We start from the raw sequence: 19,598 nt of genomic DNA on the forward strand, positions 1-19,598 counted from the left end.
ACACAAAAAGCAATGTGATATCACTTTCACCTAGTGTTTGTTTTCTCATACAGAAGAACTTCAGAGTAGATTAAATAATACAGCATGCAGGTGACTAATGTTGTGGAGAATGAATACAATATTAATGAATATTAATATTCAATTTTAACATACAAATGTTAAAATTAATTACACAATAGCCAAACAGGGAGTCAAAAAATGAGATAAATTTATGGATATTTCCAAAATTTAATGCTATCACATTGTAATTTCTTTTCTGTTGTGCAGTGAACCCAGTATTGGGTGAGCTGTACTAAATTACATAGCTCATGCCTTTGGCCTTATTATACTATTTCTACAGGAGAAACAGTCACTTCCAGTCATTACTGAGTGCAAGAGTAGCCAAAGGTACAATGATTTGTCATCCTGCAGCAGACTCGAAGCAAGCCAATTTCCACGTTTGCAGTGTGGTCAGCTGCCATTATCAACTACTGAAAAGTGAATGTGGTATTATTCATAATCCCTTACAACAGGTGACAGTACAGTCATGGGCCACCGTGTCCTTGCAGGAAAGGTTTACACACAAAATGTCACAGATTTAAGACTAATACACAAGTAATCTTGGTGTTTATGTTGGAAGATAGTAAATTTGCTTTAGACTGGAAGAGGAAATGCCTGCCATTGTGATGGGTTTAAACCAACTTACTCACTATTGAATTTTCCCTTACCTAAACAATCCCACACAGTTGCTTTATTGTAAAAGCCTGTGGAGCCCTGACAGGCCCTTTATTTAGGGTGCTCTATTTAGGGTCCTTTATTTAGGGCACAGCTCATTATTTATTATGCTGAAAACAGTGGTGCAACACAAAACGAAGATATTTCTTGGACCAAAACCAAGGGGGGGCTTTAGGGGCTCAGAGTCCTTTTTGACACATCTGTTGCCCTCTTCACATGAGAAAATAATCTCCTGCAGTTTCTTCATCTCTGCCTCAGTGATTTGTTAGTGGAGCCTGGGGCTCCTTTTGTGTCTCAGATACACATAAGGTCAGTCTGCCAGGGTATGTGAGAATTTGACTTTTACAGCTGTTGGGATTGTGTGGAGTAAGCTACTGTTCAGTGTTACAGTCCAGTTGTCAGTGATTAGTAAGTTGAAACCATCTGTTTTTAAAGGCCCTACACAATTAAAGTGTGGCAAATCTGCTCCTTCAGTCTAGAAGTATAAAGACTTTTTCTGGCAATAACCTTCATCTTGCTACAAAGAAATGTTAGCAAAAGTAATGTCTAATGTTGGTGGTAGGTTTAGAGACATCCAGTCTCCAAAATATTACCTCTGTTTATTAAAGTGCTATGTTTTCCAGGTTGCAATATTTAATCATCTATGCACATTGTAAATTCCAGCAAGATAGTGACTATAATATATTAGAAACATAGGTTTAAATTGCCTTGTTTTAGCTAAAGGTCCCCTTTCACATGGATGAATGTATCACTTGTGTTCTAGTGAACATATTCATTTTCAAATATGAATGGGACGAGAGAAAGGAAAAATGTCTTCTTCCACCTGGAAGAGAGAAGCAAAGAATTCATTTTAGCTTTGTATGAAATCAAAATATGCCCTGAAATAGTGTGAAGAGTATTGCTTGGTTCTGTCTTGTGTTCAGATAATGTAATCACTTCTGAACAAAACTAAAAAGAAAAAAAGAGGGTAATATTTTGTTGGAACTTGTATTTGAAAATAGAAACAAAAAGCCTTTAAATTTTCAAATTATTCAAATGGAGTACTTTCTCAAATTAAACTATAGTATTTTGTTTAGAAAATAGATGGAGAAGTATAATTTAATTGTCTTTTCCTTTTTGCTTCTATGCCTCTTCTCATATCTCCTCTTTTATTCTGCCATTTCCCCAATAAAAATCTCTCAAGTCTAACATAAATTTAGTGTTTCTGGAAAAACACCAACCAGTCAGCTATATCTGCTGACAAGAGCACTAAGAAAACGTTATCCAAAAGCCAAGAGCAAAATGGGATCTGTTATTTTCCAAAACTGTATTTCACACTGTAATGGTTATTCAAAGAAAAATCGCAATGTTGATCTCAAAGTGTGGAAAATACAGCAAAACTTAGAGCGTGTTACGACAGACAGTCACTTTCAAACATACAGACTTTTAAAAACATAAACCAGAGTTGCTCTGTTGCTTTGATAGATCTCTGCTGCTTATGTGGTGTAGAAATGAGCCTTTTTTTTACACAACTATTTTATATACATCTATTCACATGTTCTGTGCTTTCCCTGTGGAAAGAAAAACAAACTTATTCTATCCACTGTGAAAAGATTCAGAAGATCCAAGTCCCACACAGAATGCACACAAGAGTCTTTATTTTAGTTTGTGATAAGTTATTCAACAACAGGGTTCTGGGCAATATGCATGACTCAGTTCTTTCTGTATTAAGCAAATTCATTGTAGGTGCCAAAGGTTTGGTGTGATGCCTGACGTAACTGTTCCTGAAAACCTAAATTTCTGCTTTTACTTGGAGGGAATTAGATTCTTATTGAGGTAAATAAGTAATCAGAATTGTGCTGAGTCACTGTACCATAAACAGTTTAAATGTTTTTTTATTTCAATTCCAAGTCAGGTGCTCTCTGCAATGTGTTAAGATCTCAGATGATTTACTTATTAGACAGAGAAAAGTTTTGGTATATTAATGTTTTTTAACAACCTCTCCTGACTCACTTTTTCCTGATAGTACTTTGGTGAATGAGATTTAAAGCAATGACTCCTAGACAATAAATACATGATGAAAACTAATGTCAAATTATTCTTTTGGCAAGTACAAAAAAGAGTGGTGTGATGAACTAAGAAAGTGACAGAGAAAAGATCTGTGTAGAGCAATCCTCACAGTGAGAGTTAGCCTGTGAAATTGTTTCAAGAGATATTCTGTAAAATTGTTTTCCCAAGTAGGACTGGAATGGCTGCCAAAGGCCAGGCTCCCTGTGGGAGCAGGGTAAGATGAAAACCAGCATTTGCTGAACAGTGCAGCAGCTCAGCAGCAGGCTATAGCCCTTGGGCACTGAATGCAGTCCTCAGCTTCGTCTCTTTTCTCATCATTGCCTACTAACTCTGACTTTCTTCTCTCAATCCATCCACTTGCTAATTCTATGGTTCTCTCAGCTTTGAATTTCTACTGTCCTGTTTTCTCCCTTCCTCCTGTAACGTCCCATGACTTCCTTTACCATTAGCTTTAAATTCCTTCCTCTTAAATTTTGTCCTTCCATGTACCCTTCAGTACCTGATAGTAAATGACAGTGAGGAACAGACAGAATTAAAAATTATCCCAGGCATGCCTGTATAAAGAAGTAAGGAGGAAGGGCTCTGCCTGAAAATCAATCTTAGGTTTTCTGGATTCTGCCCAAATAAAGTCTGCAAGCCCTAGAGAAATCCCTGAATTTCCACTGTTTATATTCTTAGGCCATTTATAGGAAGGTTTGTGTTTTTGAAAATGCTCTTGAAAGGAATCTTGCCAGCAAGTGTTCATCTTTATGGTTTATCCAGACTAAAGATTTTTCTGGTTTTCGTTGGTTTTGTCTCATATGTTTTGGAGTTTTTTTGTTTTGCTGTTGTTTTGTGGGAGTTCTTTGTTGTTTGTTTTGTTTTGGTTTGTTTGTTTGTTTTGGTTTGTTTTTTTTTCCCCTGGAAACTGTCATCAGGTTCACTGTAGACTATACAGGGAAAAATTGAATCAGCCAGCACTTGTCTCCCACTCTCTCCTTCATGCATACACCTCACCATTTGTAAAGCACATGTTTTTCTTACGTGTGGTACACCTGGAAGGCTTTCATCTATGCAGTGATATTTCCTAATTTCTTGAAAAAGCAGCTCTTGAAGCAATGCTATTACTTCATTAGTCTTATAATTAAAACAACCTAATATTTTCTATCAGAAGAGTTTGTTTAGTTGCTTTTAAATTTCCAGGCTTTACCTGATTGTGTATGAATTTTCCAGAATTGATACCAGGCACTGATGAGGCACAGGGTGCCTCTTCCTCTGCCTGAAAGCAAAAAATGTGGCTCAGAACAATACAAGAAATCTTTTGTTCATGTGCATTGGAGAAAGGGCTTGATATTTAGTAGGGAAGATTGGTGCACTAAAAGTGTGTGTTTTTTGCTATCTAAAAAAACTTTGCTTCAATATAACCAAGGTCTTGAAAATAAAATTATATTTTATATGCAGTAACTGAACTTATTATTAAAATTTGATTATTTCATTCTCTATTTTCAATATTTTGGGAAAACCCAAAAGTGCCAGGAGTCTTCCTGTCAGCATGGAGAGGACTTGCTGGTGGCTCTCTTGGTAAACCTCTGCCCCTGTTTCTGCACTATTCTTTACCCACAGCAGACTGCAAACCTGGCATGGATTAAAAGCTGGTTCAGCAGCCTTCTTTGTCCCATATGGATGAAAGCAGAGAAGAGTGGTGCACACAAGCCTGTTCAGGTTTCCATGTGCTTAGTAAGGACAATGGTCACAGGGTGGTCATATGATGAAAGCAATTGAATAAGACCCTGGAGGATCTCTCTGTCTCTGTCTCTTTAGCTTTCCATGCATCTCTCCTTGTCTTCTGTGGCATAGAAGTTATGCCACTATTGCTGTCCAAATAACTGTTAAATTGTGCAAAATGTTAAATTCCTGAAAGGCAGGCCCTGGACTTTTCAAGTTGGACCTCCAAAATTAGTAGAAAATACTCACAGTATTTTCATATTCCCTTAGTCCCTTTCTGGGCTGTTTCTCCACTGCAGAAAGTATATTACAGGGAAAAGAGCCACAAAAAGAATTTAATGAATATTTGCAGAGCATTTGGATATTACAGTAATGAACACTGTAATAGAGGCTGCTAGGAAAGAATCCATACCTGTAATTTTGTAACTGGCATGGAGAGCAGATGCTAAACAATGTAAATTGTTTAAAACAGTAAATGAACTCTATCTATGCAATGACAAAACAAATTAGAAGGTAGCTATTCAGTGAGCAGCATTCATATTAACATTGTAGGGAGCACTGGATATGACCATGTAATTAAAGATGGTATCACAGTGGATCTTCTGAAAATGGCTGAGTGGATGCCATGAAAGCAATATTAATATTGTCATCTCCTAACTTTGAAGTACTTCATTGGGCAGTTACAGCTTTCTATGACAGTAGATTTTGAGGCATTTAAAATGTAAACTTCATATGCTGATGGAGCTTTTCTATATTTGTTTTAGCTCTTACACAAGCTTTCTTCATTAGAGAAGCTGGGATATATGTGGTTTCAGTATATAGAGTATCTGGTGCTTTTTTTTTTGTTTTGTTTTCACCCAAGAATTTTGCTCTAAATGCAGTAATTCTTTGCTTTTCTCCATCAAAGAAACCTATTCTCTTCAGCCTAGCAGTACAGACACTGTTAATACACTTGAGTTAATCTTCTGGAGGGCCAGATAACCTTTTTGTCAGCACCATTTGTTCCCTAATGGAGACTTCTGGTTTAGAACTACAGGAATCTCAACAAACCCTCTCAGCTGTTGACATTTAGCAGACTCAAGAGACTCACCCCAACATGAGAAAGTAAGTCCCAGTTGTAAGCACTTATGAAAAGCGAGAAGCAAGATGCCCTTATGCCACAAAGTGCTGATCCAGGATAGGATTGTGTTGTTCATTTCAACATCTTCAATAAATTTGGAAAATAAATCTTATGTGACTTATTTGCTATTATTCATTCTGTTTCTCCTTGTTGTTTTTCAGCATTTTTCCCCTTTCTTTCTTCTTCATTGCTGTTGTAATGATCTCAGCTTCTATGTGTGGTTGTACCTTACTGCTGACTCAGCCCTCAAGGCTTTTGCTCTTAAGTGAATATTAACAAAATTAGGAGTATGTCATAGACCTCTGCTTTTAGTCTTATCTTACCTCCAATGTCCTGCAACTTGAATGAAAAACTGAAATAATCTCCCCATATCCCAGCTACAGCTACTTATTAAAGGAAATTCAGTGACTTCAGATATGACATTGTAGAGTTAATTCCGACTTTTCTCCTGTACATATTAAATCTAAATAATGGTAAAAGTGGGAAACTAGTGAGCCTTAAAGGAAATGGGTGAAAAACTTCTGCATCATTTTCTCTGCTGGTTTCAGTAGGAATAACAAAAGAGCATTGAGGAATCTGCTGAGATTTCCAAGAAAGTTCAAGATTGCAGATGTTATTTCAGGGTCAGTGTTTAGCTTGGTTGTGAGCATCTTACCCATGTCACTCAGGGATGACATCTCCAAAGAAATATTTTGTCTGGCCCATGAGTGGAGTGCTTTGGCTAAGGCTTAGCACACACCTTATGTTAGAGTCAGGATTTAGCATGTTAGCAGTTTAGGAGAGACCAAGAAGTGAGGTGGAATGTAGGGAGATGTGGGGTCTGTGAAAGGGGTTTCCAAGGAATGACAGGCTGCCAAAAAATATATTTTCCCTGAGAGTATTTTCATCTGGATCATGACTGGGAATGCTTTTTTGGGGAGGGGATTAGTTCTGTGTATTGGATAGAGTTAGATTTGGGACAGAAAAAGCCCATAGTTCCCAGATTAGTTGAGATCTGTAACATCTTCAGTCTCTATCTAAGGTAAGTGCATTGCACAGATTTTATCAGAGGGGGATTTTGCATTATTGAGAAGGAAGAAAATTCATTTGCATACTCCTTCTTTTTGTTATGGGGATATTTGTAGTTGTTTTTTTTTCCCACTGAGACTTTTGTCCTTTTCTAGGCAAGTTACCAGGCAGTGGAAATGTTGCCAGGGATACAGCATTGGAGAACTTTGCCTCCACATTTTTCTTTGCTTTACGTCTTGGCCCACGTTACTTTTCCTCTCTTCTACTGTCCAGCTTGAAAGTTCCTGCCATATCTTCCTGCTATAAGAAGTGTAGAAATAGGAGTGACTATTTTTATTTTAGCAGATTTTTATGTAGCAAAGCACAGGGGGACAGAAAGCAAATGGTAAATGACATTTAGATGGAGATCAGCAGTACATTGCACCATGGAAGACAGAAAGCTTCTCAGGAAAGGCAGCGGTGGAGCCAGGTAGCACTACAAACTTCCCTTGAGCTCATGACTCCATCTTAATTCAAACTGGGCTGAATAGGTTGGCAGGAATAAGTGTAAGGTGATGAGATGTCTGTTTCTTAAGAAAATTGCTCTTCAAGTATAAACACCAGCATTCAGCTAGATGAAGATTTCCTTGGCTGTAAGAAAGTCTTTAGAGGTCTCAGCAGTGATACTGTCACAGTCAGGGAACATGCCATGACAAAACCTGCTATGATCCGTGATATGACATGGTGGTGATAAATGTGCTAGTGGAACTGATGGCCAAAACAAATGTGATTGCTATGTTCTCAATATCCACAACAAATCTCACTGGTACTCCAGTATTGAGCATCATCTGCAACAAGTGAGGACTGTGTTTGTTATTGTGACCTATATGGTTATGTTTTCTGGTTCCAAAGTCATCCTATGCGTGGTGGCCAAAATGACCCGGAAGTACCCTGGAATTTTTAATGAACATATTCCCGATAGCGATGAATGATGGTATTAGTAAGGGATTTAGATGAAGCTGCTAGAAACAATCCCCCAAAACCATGTCTGGCATCCTACACTTAAAAGGGAGTTGGGGTGTTTGGCGCAGTGTTGCCCAAGAAAGCATGTTCCTGGGTCTTGCTGACAGAAGAGCACTATTGCTGTGCTAGCCAGACAGCTCCCGCTCGAAACGGAAAATTGTGCTCAAGTCTGAATGCACTCATTTGTGCCATACCTGGTAATCTTCTGATCCAGCACCGACAGGCCACCAAAGTGGCCTGGCTGTGAGCTGAATTTCAGGCTGATACTGTGTAAGAATTGCTAATTCAAACTTCTCCTGGACTGTCTGGTGCCAATACACTGCGCTGAAGTCAGAGAAGTTACTGAACTAGTTCAGTGGATAGTGCTTCATGCTTAGTTCTTGTTTTCCAAGTGTTCTGTTTTAAAATTTTCATCTGTCTGTGAGCTATAAAATATGAATAGATTTACTGAGGATTGGGTGTTGTTTTGGTCTGACCTTCCTATCCTGCAGAGCAATATCTCGTGGTGAGCAATTACTTTGATTCATTATTACTTTTTAGAGCTCTTTTGGGTGAAGTAAAATATTAAGCCTTTTGAAGCAGAAGTTCAATTGCTAGAGATCGAAATAAGCTCTTCACGCTTTATAAAAGGAATTTAAACTTCCATTACACTGAAAATAGTACTTTAAATTCAGATGTGCTTTAGTTAAAAAAATTGAATAACAAATTAAATTATTTGCTTTGAAGTGAAGAGATTGTTTTTTTCACATTCAGTATTACTTTTGGTACTGTATAATTATTATTGCAAACCAAATGGCTTTGAACTAAGAATCAAATATTCAAGTGCTATTAAAAGTAATTTTCCCTGTATTTTTCTGAAACATTTTAATCAGATCATATAAAGTCAGGCAAATGAGGTAATACACAATATGTATCCACTTTTCACCCTCTGTAATTGCTTCAGTTACACTTACCTCCTCTAATACTGTTGCTCTAATTATAGTATTTTGCAAGTTAGGATATTTTTGACTGCTAGGCTTATCTGGAGTCAGAACCTACATGTTATATATCCTCCATATAACCTTTAATAGTAATTTCATATTGATTTAAGTGAAGTTTTTCCAGCCTAATAAAAATAAGCATACAAGCTGAAATGTTTTGAAATCAAATGTTTTGAAATCATCACAATTATCCTAAATGTGATAATTGGGAAAATAATATGTACTTATGTGCATATTATTTTCCCAAATCATGGTTTATATTGAAGACATGATTTTACATACACAGAGTAATTAATTTATATATTCAAAATAAACCAACAGTTTCCTCTAGTTGCATAGATTGTATTACTGCACAAGTTTTCAGCTTTAGAAGTTTGAGTTACTAACACTGTATATTCAAATGTTGAGTCACATAAAGACTGTATTTTGACTGTGGCTATCAAATCCAGTCTTGCTAACAATGCACTGGAAGCTCTTTTGGGTTTGGTACAAAATTAAATTCTTTTGAAAAGGTACTATCCTTGTAGCCCAAGAAGAAAGGACACCAAAAATTAAACACTTCTTCTTATACACTCTAATGAGTATTAGTCACTTTGGACATGATTGAGTGATAGCTAATACTTCAAGGGGACAAATACTATTTTTTTTGTCTCATATAGTTTGTTGGATTTCAGATGTTATTCTCAGAGCGGGTATATTTAGAAATTTCAGAAAGATTCTAATTTAGATTTTAGGGCAGACAGATTTTCTTTGCAACTTGAATACAGTTGAACTTGTACTCTCCTTCCTTTGACAAGAACCTTAGTCAAGGATTTGAACATTTATTGATTACTTAGGTTTCTGCAGTCTAATGAAAGAATTAATTAAATTAATTAGCTGAATTAATAAACACATTTAACTAATTAAAATTACTTCTAACACATTACAGCTTTCTAGTGAGATTACTTTGCTTGCCAAATATGTATCAAGACCTATTTTATCCAAATCATCTTCAACTCAGTGGACAGGAATGTGGACTGGAAAAATCTGTCTTTAATTTTCTTTTCATTTTCTGTTAATAAAGCATATTCAGCATCGGTTAGTGCTGTCTGCATTTGCCTCTTTTTATTTCCTCTTTGTTAATACAAACCCATTTTTCAGTCCTCATGCTTGATCAGCTAAGGCATCATCCAATATTCTCATTTATTTCCTCCATTCCTCTTGATGACTACAAGCCTTGCAGATACTAAAATAGTTTGTTGATGACTCCGTCTGTACTTTTCACTAGTAATTTACAAATCAAGTAGGCAACATACTTGTGGTGCATTAATTTATATTTGAAGTTTGTGTAATAGTTTTAGCTATGATTAATTTAAAAGGAATTCTCCTACGAGCTTGTGGCATCCTTCTGATACCTATTTATCATCACTTGCTTCAAATAAGAGGTGGAGCTAGTCTTGGAAAGAGCTTGGCATGTTTGCTGGAAGGAAGCTCAACACCACCCCGGCTAAAAATGCCGACTCATCTTTGTCTTATTTATCTTTAATTTAAACTCGGCACAAAGCAGCAAGAGAGCTAAATCTTATCTTCAAAGGTGCAAATTAAATTTTTTGCTTGAGCAAGCCTTTGTGAACTACAGGATTGAGCGAGGAAAAATGTTTTAAAAGCCATAGATCGGAGTAGATTTTCACAGAACACCAGTTGCAGAGATTTTTGTGGTGACTTGAGGGATACACTGGTTTTGTTTGTCAAAAGGCAGCAAAGCTGAAAATTGCCAGTAACTCCTCTGAGGTATTGACATGGCAGTGGAATGGGGAAGCAGGGTGATTTACACCTTGGATTCTGAGAACCCTTCTGCAGTTTGAGAGATCTTTTGTCTTTTAAGATGTTGGGCTGCTAGCACATACCTGCACCTCTGCCTAGTTCAAGTGGCATCAATTTCTGCCCCTGTAGCCTTGGCAAATTTTCTTGGTGATGTTTTCTGGGACAAGGCCCGTCTGTCACTTCTGAATGCTTGTTGCCTTCAAAGCAGTAAGACTTTTCATCAGCAATAAAATCCAGATTTCACTCAAATGTGTGATGTTTTCTAGCAATAAATTTGTTCTGTAGTTCTTGTTGGCTTTTTCCCCCCCTACTATTGACATTTAATTAACATAGAACAGATTATCTCTTAGTAAATATGCAGCATGTTTATAAAAGCTAAACTGTCTTCCTGGTATGTTTCACTGAGTGGTAAAATTAATGGTTTTTATTTGTTCAGATGGTTCTTTGGCCCAATCAGACGAGCAGATGCCGAGAGACAACTGTTGTACCCTGTAAACAAGGAAGGAGCTTTCCTAATCCGAGAAAGCGAAAGTCTAAAAGGCGAATACGCACTCTCAGGTATATTATAGTTTTTCATCTAAAGCAATGTTTTAAAAAATTTTCAGGTGGTCTGGGCTTTTTCTTCTTCAAGAATAATAAACTGTGGGCAGGAAAATGAAATTGAATTCATAATAATGGTTTTTTTTTTTTTTTTTCCCAGGAGATATATAAAGAAAACTGGGCAAAAGTAATTTGAGTTAATATTTTATAGACTTTGTTTATCAATATACTCAGAACAGAAATTAACTTTTTTATGCTTAGTACTTACAGTGTTCTAGCTGCCTTAATATATTTTCATGACCAAAGCATAAAAAATTACATTAAAATTGTACACTACAGCTCTGATTAGTACACAAAACAAAAATAAAAATAAAAGCACGTTGACAGATATTTGAAATTTTAGAAAAGGAGATTTCTGTTAGAACTCACATTTAGGTTTATATTTTTTTTTTTTCAGGGATAAAATCGAGGGAAGGTCTTCAAAGTTATGCTTTAGAATCAGTGATGTTTCATTGAAAATTTCACTGTAAACTTCAGCAAAAAATAGATTGGTGATGATGATGCATTTTGAAATTTAAGTCCGTAATTTGAATCTGAATGATTATCAAATTAGGACACTTATTCTATAATAATTTAACTCACATTTAAGAACATCATTGTTTTTCATGCTGTAAATATTTGCCATTTTAGATAGTAAATTGTGATAGTAAAAAGTGATTTTTCATTGGTTGTTTTCTGTGAACTTTTCCCATCAAACTTGTCATACAACTGTGATTCACGAGAATAGCGTTGTCCCTGAGACAACAGGGCTACACACCCATACTTCCTAATATGTTCTACCTATATTAATTCCAGAGCCAGGAAAGACTTTTGGTGTTTGTGAATAAACCATGAGTAGTCACGTGCAGAATTATGTGAAATGAGAGGCACCTTGTCCATAACCAGATTCTTTCATATTGACTCTTCTTTTGCCTGGATGATTATGTGTCACTCACCTTCTGAACCTACACAGAAACGCAGCTTAAGTTGTGAAGAAACATATTCTTGGTTCCATTTTCCCAATTATAAAGTGTATGTATAAAGTGTATTATAAAGTGTATGTACCTGCAGTGTCTTGTGGTAATGTGAGGAATGCTTTTTATTGTCAAGACAAAGAAATGTGAAATACAGGAGTGTTTATTGAAATAAATGTGATATTTACAGTACTGGGAGAGTTTAATCCACAGTTTTCAGTTTGCCCTCAAGGAAGTTGGTCCTTGCCATGAAGTGCTTAAAGGAAAACTACCTTTAGCAAGGAATCAGACTACTCCTGAGCTGTGACAGAACTGGCCTCTTTGTGTGTGCACACTTTTGTCCAAGGACTGTATTACAGCCACAGACCTTTCAAAATGCTTTCTCTACATGTGCCAACTTATTGCTGTGTTACATGGTTTCAGCTTCCTTCAAGTTCATCAGTGAGCTGATTTCATCCAAGAACTGGGCTAGGATGGTGTTATGCAGGGAAGGAAAGACAAGCCTGTATTATCTTAATGATGGCATGTAAATACATGGCACATTACCAAAAGTCAATGAAAAGTCTTTAATTTGTGCACCTGGAGGTAGAAATGCAAATCCTTTTTATTATTCTCTCTCCTTTTAGGAAAGATTTACAATATTAATTATTTATCCTGCATCCTAACCACTTCTCTAACAGGAAAGTAGAAGTATGTCAGGTAAACTAGAGAAAAATCCAAAAGAATGAAACATAAATATTAGGCCAGCTTTTGAAGTGGTATAAAATCACTCTTTAATGCTGCTGTTTAGTTTTTTCATTACAAATTTTGGACAGAAAATTTATTCCAGCTGATCTAGTATATTTGATTCAATTATGAAAGCTTGTGGTAGACAATTTTTTACATTTTTTATAAGCTTATTTGAGAAGAGGAGATTTGATAATGAATGATAAGAGCAAGAGATGAAACCAACAGTGTGGGTTTGTTTCATGCTGGTTTGTTTGATTAAGGAAGGTAAGAGTGGCACTGAAGAAAGTAATAAATACACACAGAGGCAAGGCTCCAGCTGCAGGAGCCAGCTCTCCTTCATGCACAAATATGGCTTGTCCTCTGAAAATATATGCATGAATATATGTATCATCTCAGATTTATTAAACATTTGTGCTCTTTTAGTTAAAGAAAAAGGATAAACTGAAGCAATCTGTAGACACTACTGGTGGCATCATTTCCCAGTACCACTGTATTCTTTAGTAGCTTCCCAGAGTTGAACATCATGTATCCTTAACATGCTACTTCATCCGAAAGAGCTAAATATTATTTGCTGCTTACTGAACCAGCTTAGCTGAATGGCATCTATTTGTATTTTGCTCCCAAACTAATAGTATACATCCTGGTCTAGATGTTTTATGTCCATAATCTCATTATTACTGTTGACTCCTTGGAAAGCTAGTGCATTCTAAAGCAAACAATGAAATGTTTGTGTTGTGAGAAGCATTAGTAGGAAGGAAGGTAGTTCAGTTCACCAGGTTCCGTGGAGAAGAGAGATTTTCCTGCATCTTTCCTGTTTGTGCCATCAATAGGAACTATGAGACACTAAAGCTGAGGCAGAAGGATGGCTTCCATCTCTGTGGTAGCTGATACACTGACAAGAGAGAAGTCCCAACCCAATATTTTGGAATGTGTCTCTAATTTCTGTTTCAAATTTTTTCAGTCCAGAAACATTAGACCTCAAAAGTCCCATATTCTGTAGATATGACTGGTTTTGCTCTAGCTTTTATTGTTGTTTTGGTTTCATTGCAGAGTAGATGATATTGGCTTGAAGAGAAAACCTGGTTTTCAAAATTAAGATCTTTAAGGAAATATTTTAATTCTTCATCCAGCATGCCATTTAGGTAAAAAAAGAAGCTGAAGAGGAGGATTTTCTTTTTCTGTTACCCAAGAACCCATAAACTGATTTTATGACTTTTGTGCTTGATTTCATACTCATATGGACAATGAGATATATAAGATTTAATGTTAATGGAGACAAGTGATCTCCTTAGTAAAAAAAATTAAAAAATTTAAAAATTCAATCTTTCATGAAAATTACATTCTTTTACCTCTAAATTGCCTTGTTGGGAAAACTCTCAATTTGTAAGATTTGGATAATAAATAATTATTTAAATTAAAAACAAAAATTCATGTTCAGAAAGGTTTTTATCATCTGTGAATAGTGAAATGGAAAGCTCATCAAGCCAGATAGGCCCCTGACATGTGTTACTATAAATTTAGGGTGTTTGACATTTCAAAAATAGGTTTTTCCATTTTAAAAATGCACATGTTGTCGACAGATTTTTATGTTGATGACTCCAGCATCTGGTGTGAAATGTATTAAATTTTAAACATGTTGGTGCCATCTTAGATGTTGCCTCATTTTAATTAAAAGCCATAATTTAGATGTGCTCAGCTTAATTGAGTGTCATTGCCAATGATAGCAGGAGGCTCTGTACTTAGCCCATCACTGAATAATGGTATCTGAAAGACTTATTGCATTAAATAACAATGTAAATGCTTTGTGTTTTCTTCAGCTATTTTTTCCATTCTCCTAAAATAATGTTGTGTGTTTTCCTCTTGGCTTCCAGTGTAGGAAAAAGAGGTAGTTGTTTAAGGTAGCAGATTCATAGAACTGGGAAAATCACGGCTGTAACAAAGAGGATTGTCGCAGACATCTTTTCATTAAAATCCTTTCTTAGGATTTTTTCCTGCTGAAGCTGAGAAGTTTCAGCAACAAATGTAAACAATGGTTATCTGCTGCTGTGGAATGCAACAGGTGGATCCGTGATTGGTCTCCTGTGGATGTTTGGATTTGCTGACCACTCATGGCAGAGCTGCTCTCGCTTTCTGCTGGGACACAGATCTTTGTTAAGCATTCTTTTCTATTCTTAGCTTAGCTAGCCTTCTGAGAACTTTCCTTCTATTCCTTTTAAGTATAGTTATAATGTGGTGTATATATCATAAAATAATAAATCAAGCCTTCTGAACATAGAATCAACATCCTCACTTCTCTCTCATCCTCAAAACCCTTGTGACCACTGCCACAAGGATGATCTTGGATCTGCCTCTGCACCCGTTCTGTGCTGGTGAGAGTGATTTCATGAGTCACCTTCCTCCCACAGCCACTCTGGGCATGGAGGCAGAGCAAGGTGCTGGTGGCAGTGCTACATGGTAAGAGCTGGGGGAGGGCTGTTCCCAGGAGCTGTGTTGCTCCAAAACACGTTGGTTTTGGCAGTAAGAGAACATTAGTGTCTCCATGACTCATTTGGTGAAGGTGTGGACTCTGCTGATGCCACCATAAATTTTTGTGCCCTGGGGAAGAAGTAGTAAATTATTTTATTCACATTCTTCAGGTGGCAAAATCGACTTCTGCTTAACCTATCATGTGAAGATGGATAGCTGGGAGAGGATAATCCTTTTGCTAGACTGAAACCATGTAGAAATCTAATGGGGAGCTGTAATTCTTTTGGAAAGGGCAAGTTGAGGAGAAACCTCTGCAGTCTTCAAACCCAGTTACTGTCAAGCTATGTGAGACTAAAATTACAATCCTGTCCTGGTTAGTAGTCTGGCATGGATGTAGAGATGACTGGAAGGGGTTATGGATAGTTCTTTCTTGAGTGATATGTGCTCTGTATAATTTTGGCAGAGGAGCCACACTGTGATGCAGAACTTCAATTGTATGCTGCAGGACTTATACAGCCAAACTCAGCCTTAAAATAAAAGTAAACAACCCCCTGTCAAATACTGCACTAATCTCAGCTACTTATTATGAGACATTATCAGTGCAGAAATTTTCTCCAGCTTCTCCACACGAATCACCACCTGACCTGCATGCTGTCAATCATAAGGCTTTGTAAAAGGCTCATTTAAGAAATTAGAGCACATCCTTCAAACCAATTATTGCATTATTAATGTTAGCTACTTCACAAATAATAGTTATAATACTGCTAATAAATAAATCAGGTAGTCAAACTGCTATTATTTGTGATATATAACTGAGACTGGATTAACACAGTCATCCTGTTGGCCTTTTGTTCAATGCATCATAAAGACTAATTAATTTGTCTGGAATAATTTTCCTGTGAACTCTGGAAAAGTCATTACATTTTCAGTCTATCATTACTGAATTACTCTTTCCTTCATTTTGCTTCAGCACCATTTCCAAATGACACATCACAAAAGCATTCATAAATTTTACAGTTAAAAAGTAGTAATGATGGGTGTTAATTCAAAAAGAAATATGATTTGAAAAGTGCAATGTAATATGGATTTTGTTTACAAATATTCTCATTCCTGTCCTCATGCAGAATCGTAAGTTCCCAGATTCCTAAAAAGACTACCTGAGGTGGAGTATTTTGAAAAGCTCCTGTCTGCTCTCTGGTGGTCTTGGATGACAATCACACAGTACAGTGCAAAAATATTTGATCATCCACAAGAGTATTTAAGGAAGGAGAGATTTCCTCTTTGATTTCATCACTTAGATGGTGAGAGAAATTATTCTTCCTATCAGCTTTACTTATTTCATGTAACCAATCTTATATGCTTTCTACACGCACTATGTAACCACATATTCCTCTGTCATTATAACCAAAGCTATTACCAAGATGCACACAGAGGCACAGTATAAAGAATCTACTTCTAGGTTTATTGTGTAACACTGTTAATGTTAGAGCTAACAGCTGTAGACTTCTTTGGAGCAAAATCAGTTACCCTTCTGTATGTAATATAAACTGTCTACTGCCCATTGAACATGGACAGTGATGTCTAAATAATGGAGGGTCCAGGAAATTACACCCACATAAGTGACTGAATACCTTTTCAGCTCTTCTGAACTGCCCTCTCTGATGATTCTGAGCCTGCTATTGCTTCTACTGATATTCATTTGTAAAGGTCTCTAAACTAGTGGTCTCCAAACATTTTTGTGTGCCTGTGTCTGTGTGTGTGTGTGTGATTTATATACATTTTTTGTCTCTCTTTGATCTTGTGCTGGTCTGTGTCTAGCCCCAGCAGGCAGTGGCCCAGCCTTTATTCTGATATATCTAAGGAGTGCTCCAATGGTCACAGAGAGGGACACTGGCTGTCATGATAAGCAGATAACTTACAGGAAGTGAGGAATAGTCTTATTGGTTAAGACACAACAGATTAGAATAAAAAACATTCCACTGAAAGGGAATTAATCAACTTCCTGAAACACAGCATTATTCACCTGATTTTTACATATTCCAAACATGCACAAAATTTAGAAAAAACACTTGGAAGATTTTTTTTCTACTTTTCAGAGAACTGTGGCTATGTGGAGGCTATATCTACTTCCTCCAAAGTGCCTGCCAGTCCAGCAGCTGCTATTTGGAATGTTAACACTAAAATAAAGGAGGATAAAGAAAATATTAAAAACTGGCTAAATGATTGCTGTCAGTTAGATGCTTTTGACTGGTTTTGGTGTCTTCAAACATGGGAAACATGAACTGCCTCACAGAAGATATATTTATGTACTTCTAAATCAGTTCTTTTGGTGGAGAATCTCCAAATCTGAATAGCTGAAGACTGATAGACAAGAGGTGTTAAGCTATCTGAACAATGGGCTTTGGTTTGAAAGAAGCTTTTTTATAGTTGTCATATTTGGAACTAAAATAATTTATTTTAAGGTCCTCATAAATATATTTAGGAACATTATGGTGGTTTGGGTATAAATGATATTGTACCACTTCAATAATTCCTAGAAACTTAATATATTTAAATCTTTTTAGTTTTTGATGGTACATCTGTGAAGCACTACAGGATCAAAAGGATGGATGAAAGCTTTTTCCTAACCAGAAGGAAAACTTTTAAAACTTTGAATGAGTTGGTTGACTATTACAGCAAGAACAGTGATGGCCTCTGCGTGTTGCTCAGACAACCATGCCTAAAGGTAAGGCGTGGATGCTACACTGTGCAAACTAGTTTTTGTGAGCTAACTCATCAGATATCTGTCAGAAAGTGTTGACCCCATTTCTTCTACCATTTCAGAATGTTAATGATCTGCTCTTGTTTTCTGGAAGTTCTGGGTAGTGTTACAGTTTCATTCTTACGTTTGACAAATTAATAATAAAGTACCATGCCATTTTGAAAAAAATCATCAAGTGTTTGTTTGGGGGGGGGCGGGGGAGGAATATGCCAATCATGATTTATGAATGCCTTTTTATAAATACATATGGAAATGAAATCTCCAACTTCATAACTCTAGCTGTCCATATGTAATTACTGAGGCAAAACCACAAGGTTCTGGCGACCAATACGTCATTGTTCAAAAAGCTTGCTAGAGGAATGATTTCTAATGTTTGCTTTTCATGGGAGGATTTCTTTAGCGTATTTCTAATTTCTAACAAAGAGCACCCAGTTTGAGGGTTGTATTTTATGTTCTTGGCTCACTTTATTGCATGTGTATACTCTAAGGAAACATTATTTATATCTGTTCCAGCTTTACATGAAATAGTTAACAATGATTTATATATGTTGTTGACATGTATTATTTATTTTCTTTTACGAGATACAAACTCCTGCTCCTTTTGATTTATCTTACCAAACTGTTGATCAGTGGGAGATAGACCGACGATCTCTGAAATTAGTGAAAAAATTAGGATCTGGTCAGTTTGGTGAAGTATGGGAAGGACTGTGGAATAATACCACCCCTGTGGCAATCAAAACATTAAAACCAGGTATGTGAATTATTCTTAAATGTTAATGAGCTATTAGCAAGAGTACTCCTTTACTTTTTAAATGCTGCTTATCTGTAAGAGCCTATCTGTATATATGCATTCATTCTTAAAATCCACACACCTAGAGATGAAGATTAGTAAAGCTCTAAGTCTAGATACTCTTTGGTATTTTGAATGAGAATTTTATACACTTTTCTGTTTCTAGATGAGCTGAATTAATTCAACATCTGTATCACATGAAAAGGCAACCACAACTAGAGTTGTACCTATTTTTTACAGTATTGTTTGTGTGGAAATGAGTCACTGTAGATTGAATAATCTGTAGGTGAAGTAATTGATTTGCAAGCAGTTTGTCATCTGTGGGGTTTTTCTAGGGATTAGGTGCTATACTACAGTGATTTCTTCCGTCGTATAGAATATTTACTATGCTAAGTTTGTACTTAAGGAGTGCTTTAATCCTAGTATTGCTTTTAATTTTTAAAAGTTTTAGATATACAACATTTATACTCACTATTTGCATGCAATATAAGATTGTGACTAATACAGTTTTTAGCATTTTTCTTAATTATGTTTCATTAACTTCAAATAATTTGTGCATTCTCAATTGACAACATAAAATATCTGCCAGCAGATGGCAAGAACCACATAGATAAGAGAGGCAGCTTGGATGATATACATGTTTTTAAAAAAGAGATAACAACATGAGCTGTGGTTAATTGAAAAAGCTTGTGTTGGGCACTAATGAACCTGATTCAGGAAGCAGAACAGATTCAGACCTTTGATTCAATATAACATCAATATGCTTGAGCACTGCTTGAATGGTCTACCGAACAGGGAAGAATTTAAGCATATGTTTCAAGGCTCCCTTGTATCAGGATATCTTTTGTGTTTTGGGACATGCAAACTGAAAGAAAATAAGCCCTCTTTTTTTCTTTCTGCTTAACTGAAAATATGAAAT

The 19,598-nt window shown here is 36.3% G+C and overlaps 1 protein-coding gene across 1 annotated transcript in view; it reads left to right on the plus strand.

Annotated features, from left to right (window-relative positions):
- The window catches only part of FRK (fyn related Src family tyrosine kinase), a 47,800-nt gene that overhangs the window by 11,515 nt on the left and 16,687 nt on the right, over positions 1–19,598 (plus strand). The window contains exons 2-4 of the mRNA XM_059468709.1: positions 10,817–10,938; positions 17,693–17,853; positions 18,472–18,640. Of these exons, the coding sequence (XP_059324692.1) occupies positions 10,817–10,938; positions 17,693–17,853; positions 18,472–18,640 (452 nt within the window). The remainder of the gene's footprint in view (positions 1–10,816; positions 10,939–17,692; positions 17,854–18,471; positions 18,641–19,598) is intronic.

This window comes from Ammospiza nelsoni, chromosome 3 (assembly GCF_027579445.1).
Source record: "Ammospiza nelsoni isolate bAmmNel1 chromosome 3, bAmmNel1.pri, whole genome shotgun sequence".
NCBI classification, from domain to species: domain Eukaryota; kingdom Metazoa; phylum Chordata; class Aves; order Passeriformes; family Passerellidae; genus Ammospiza; species Ammospiza nelsoni.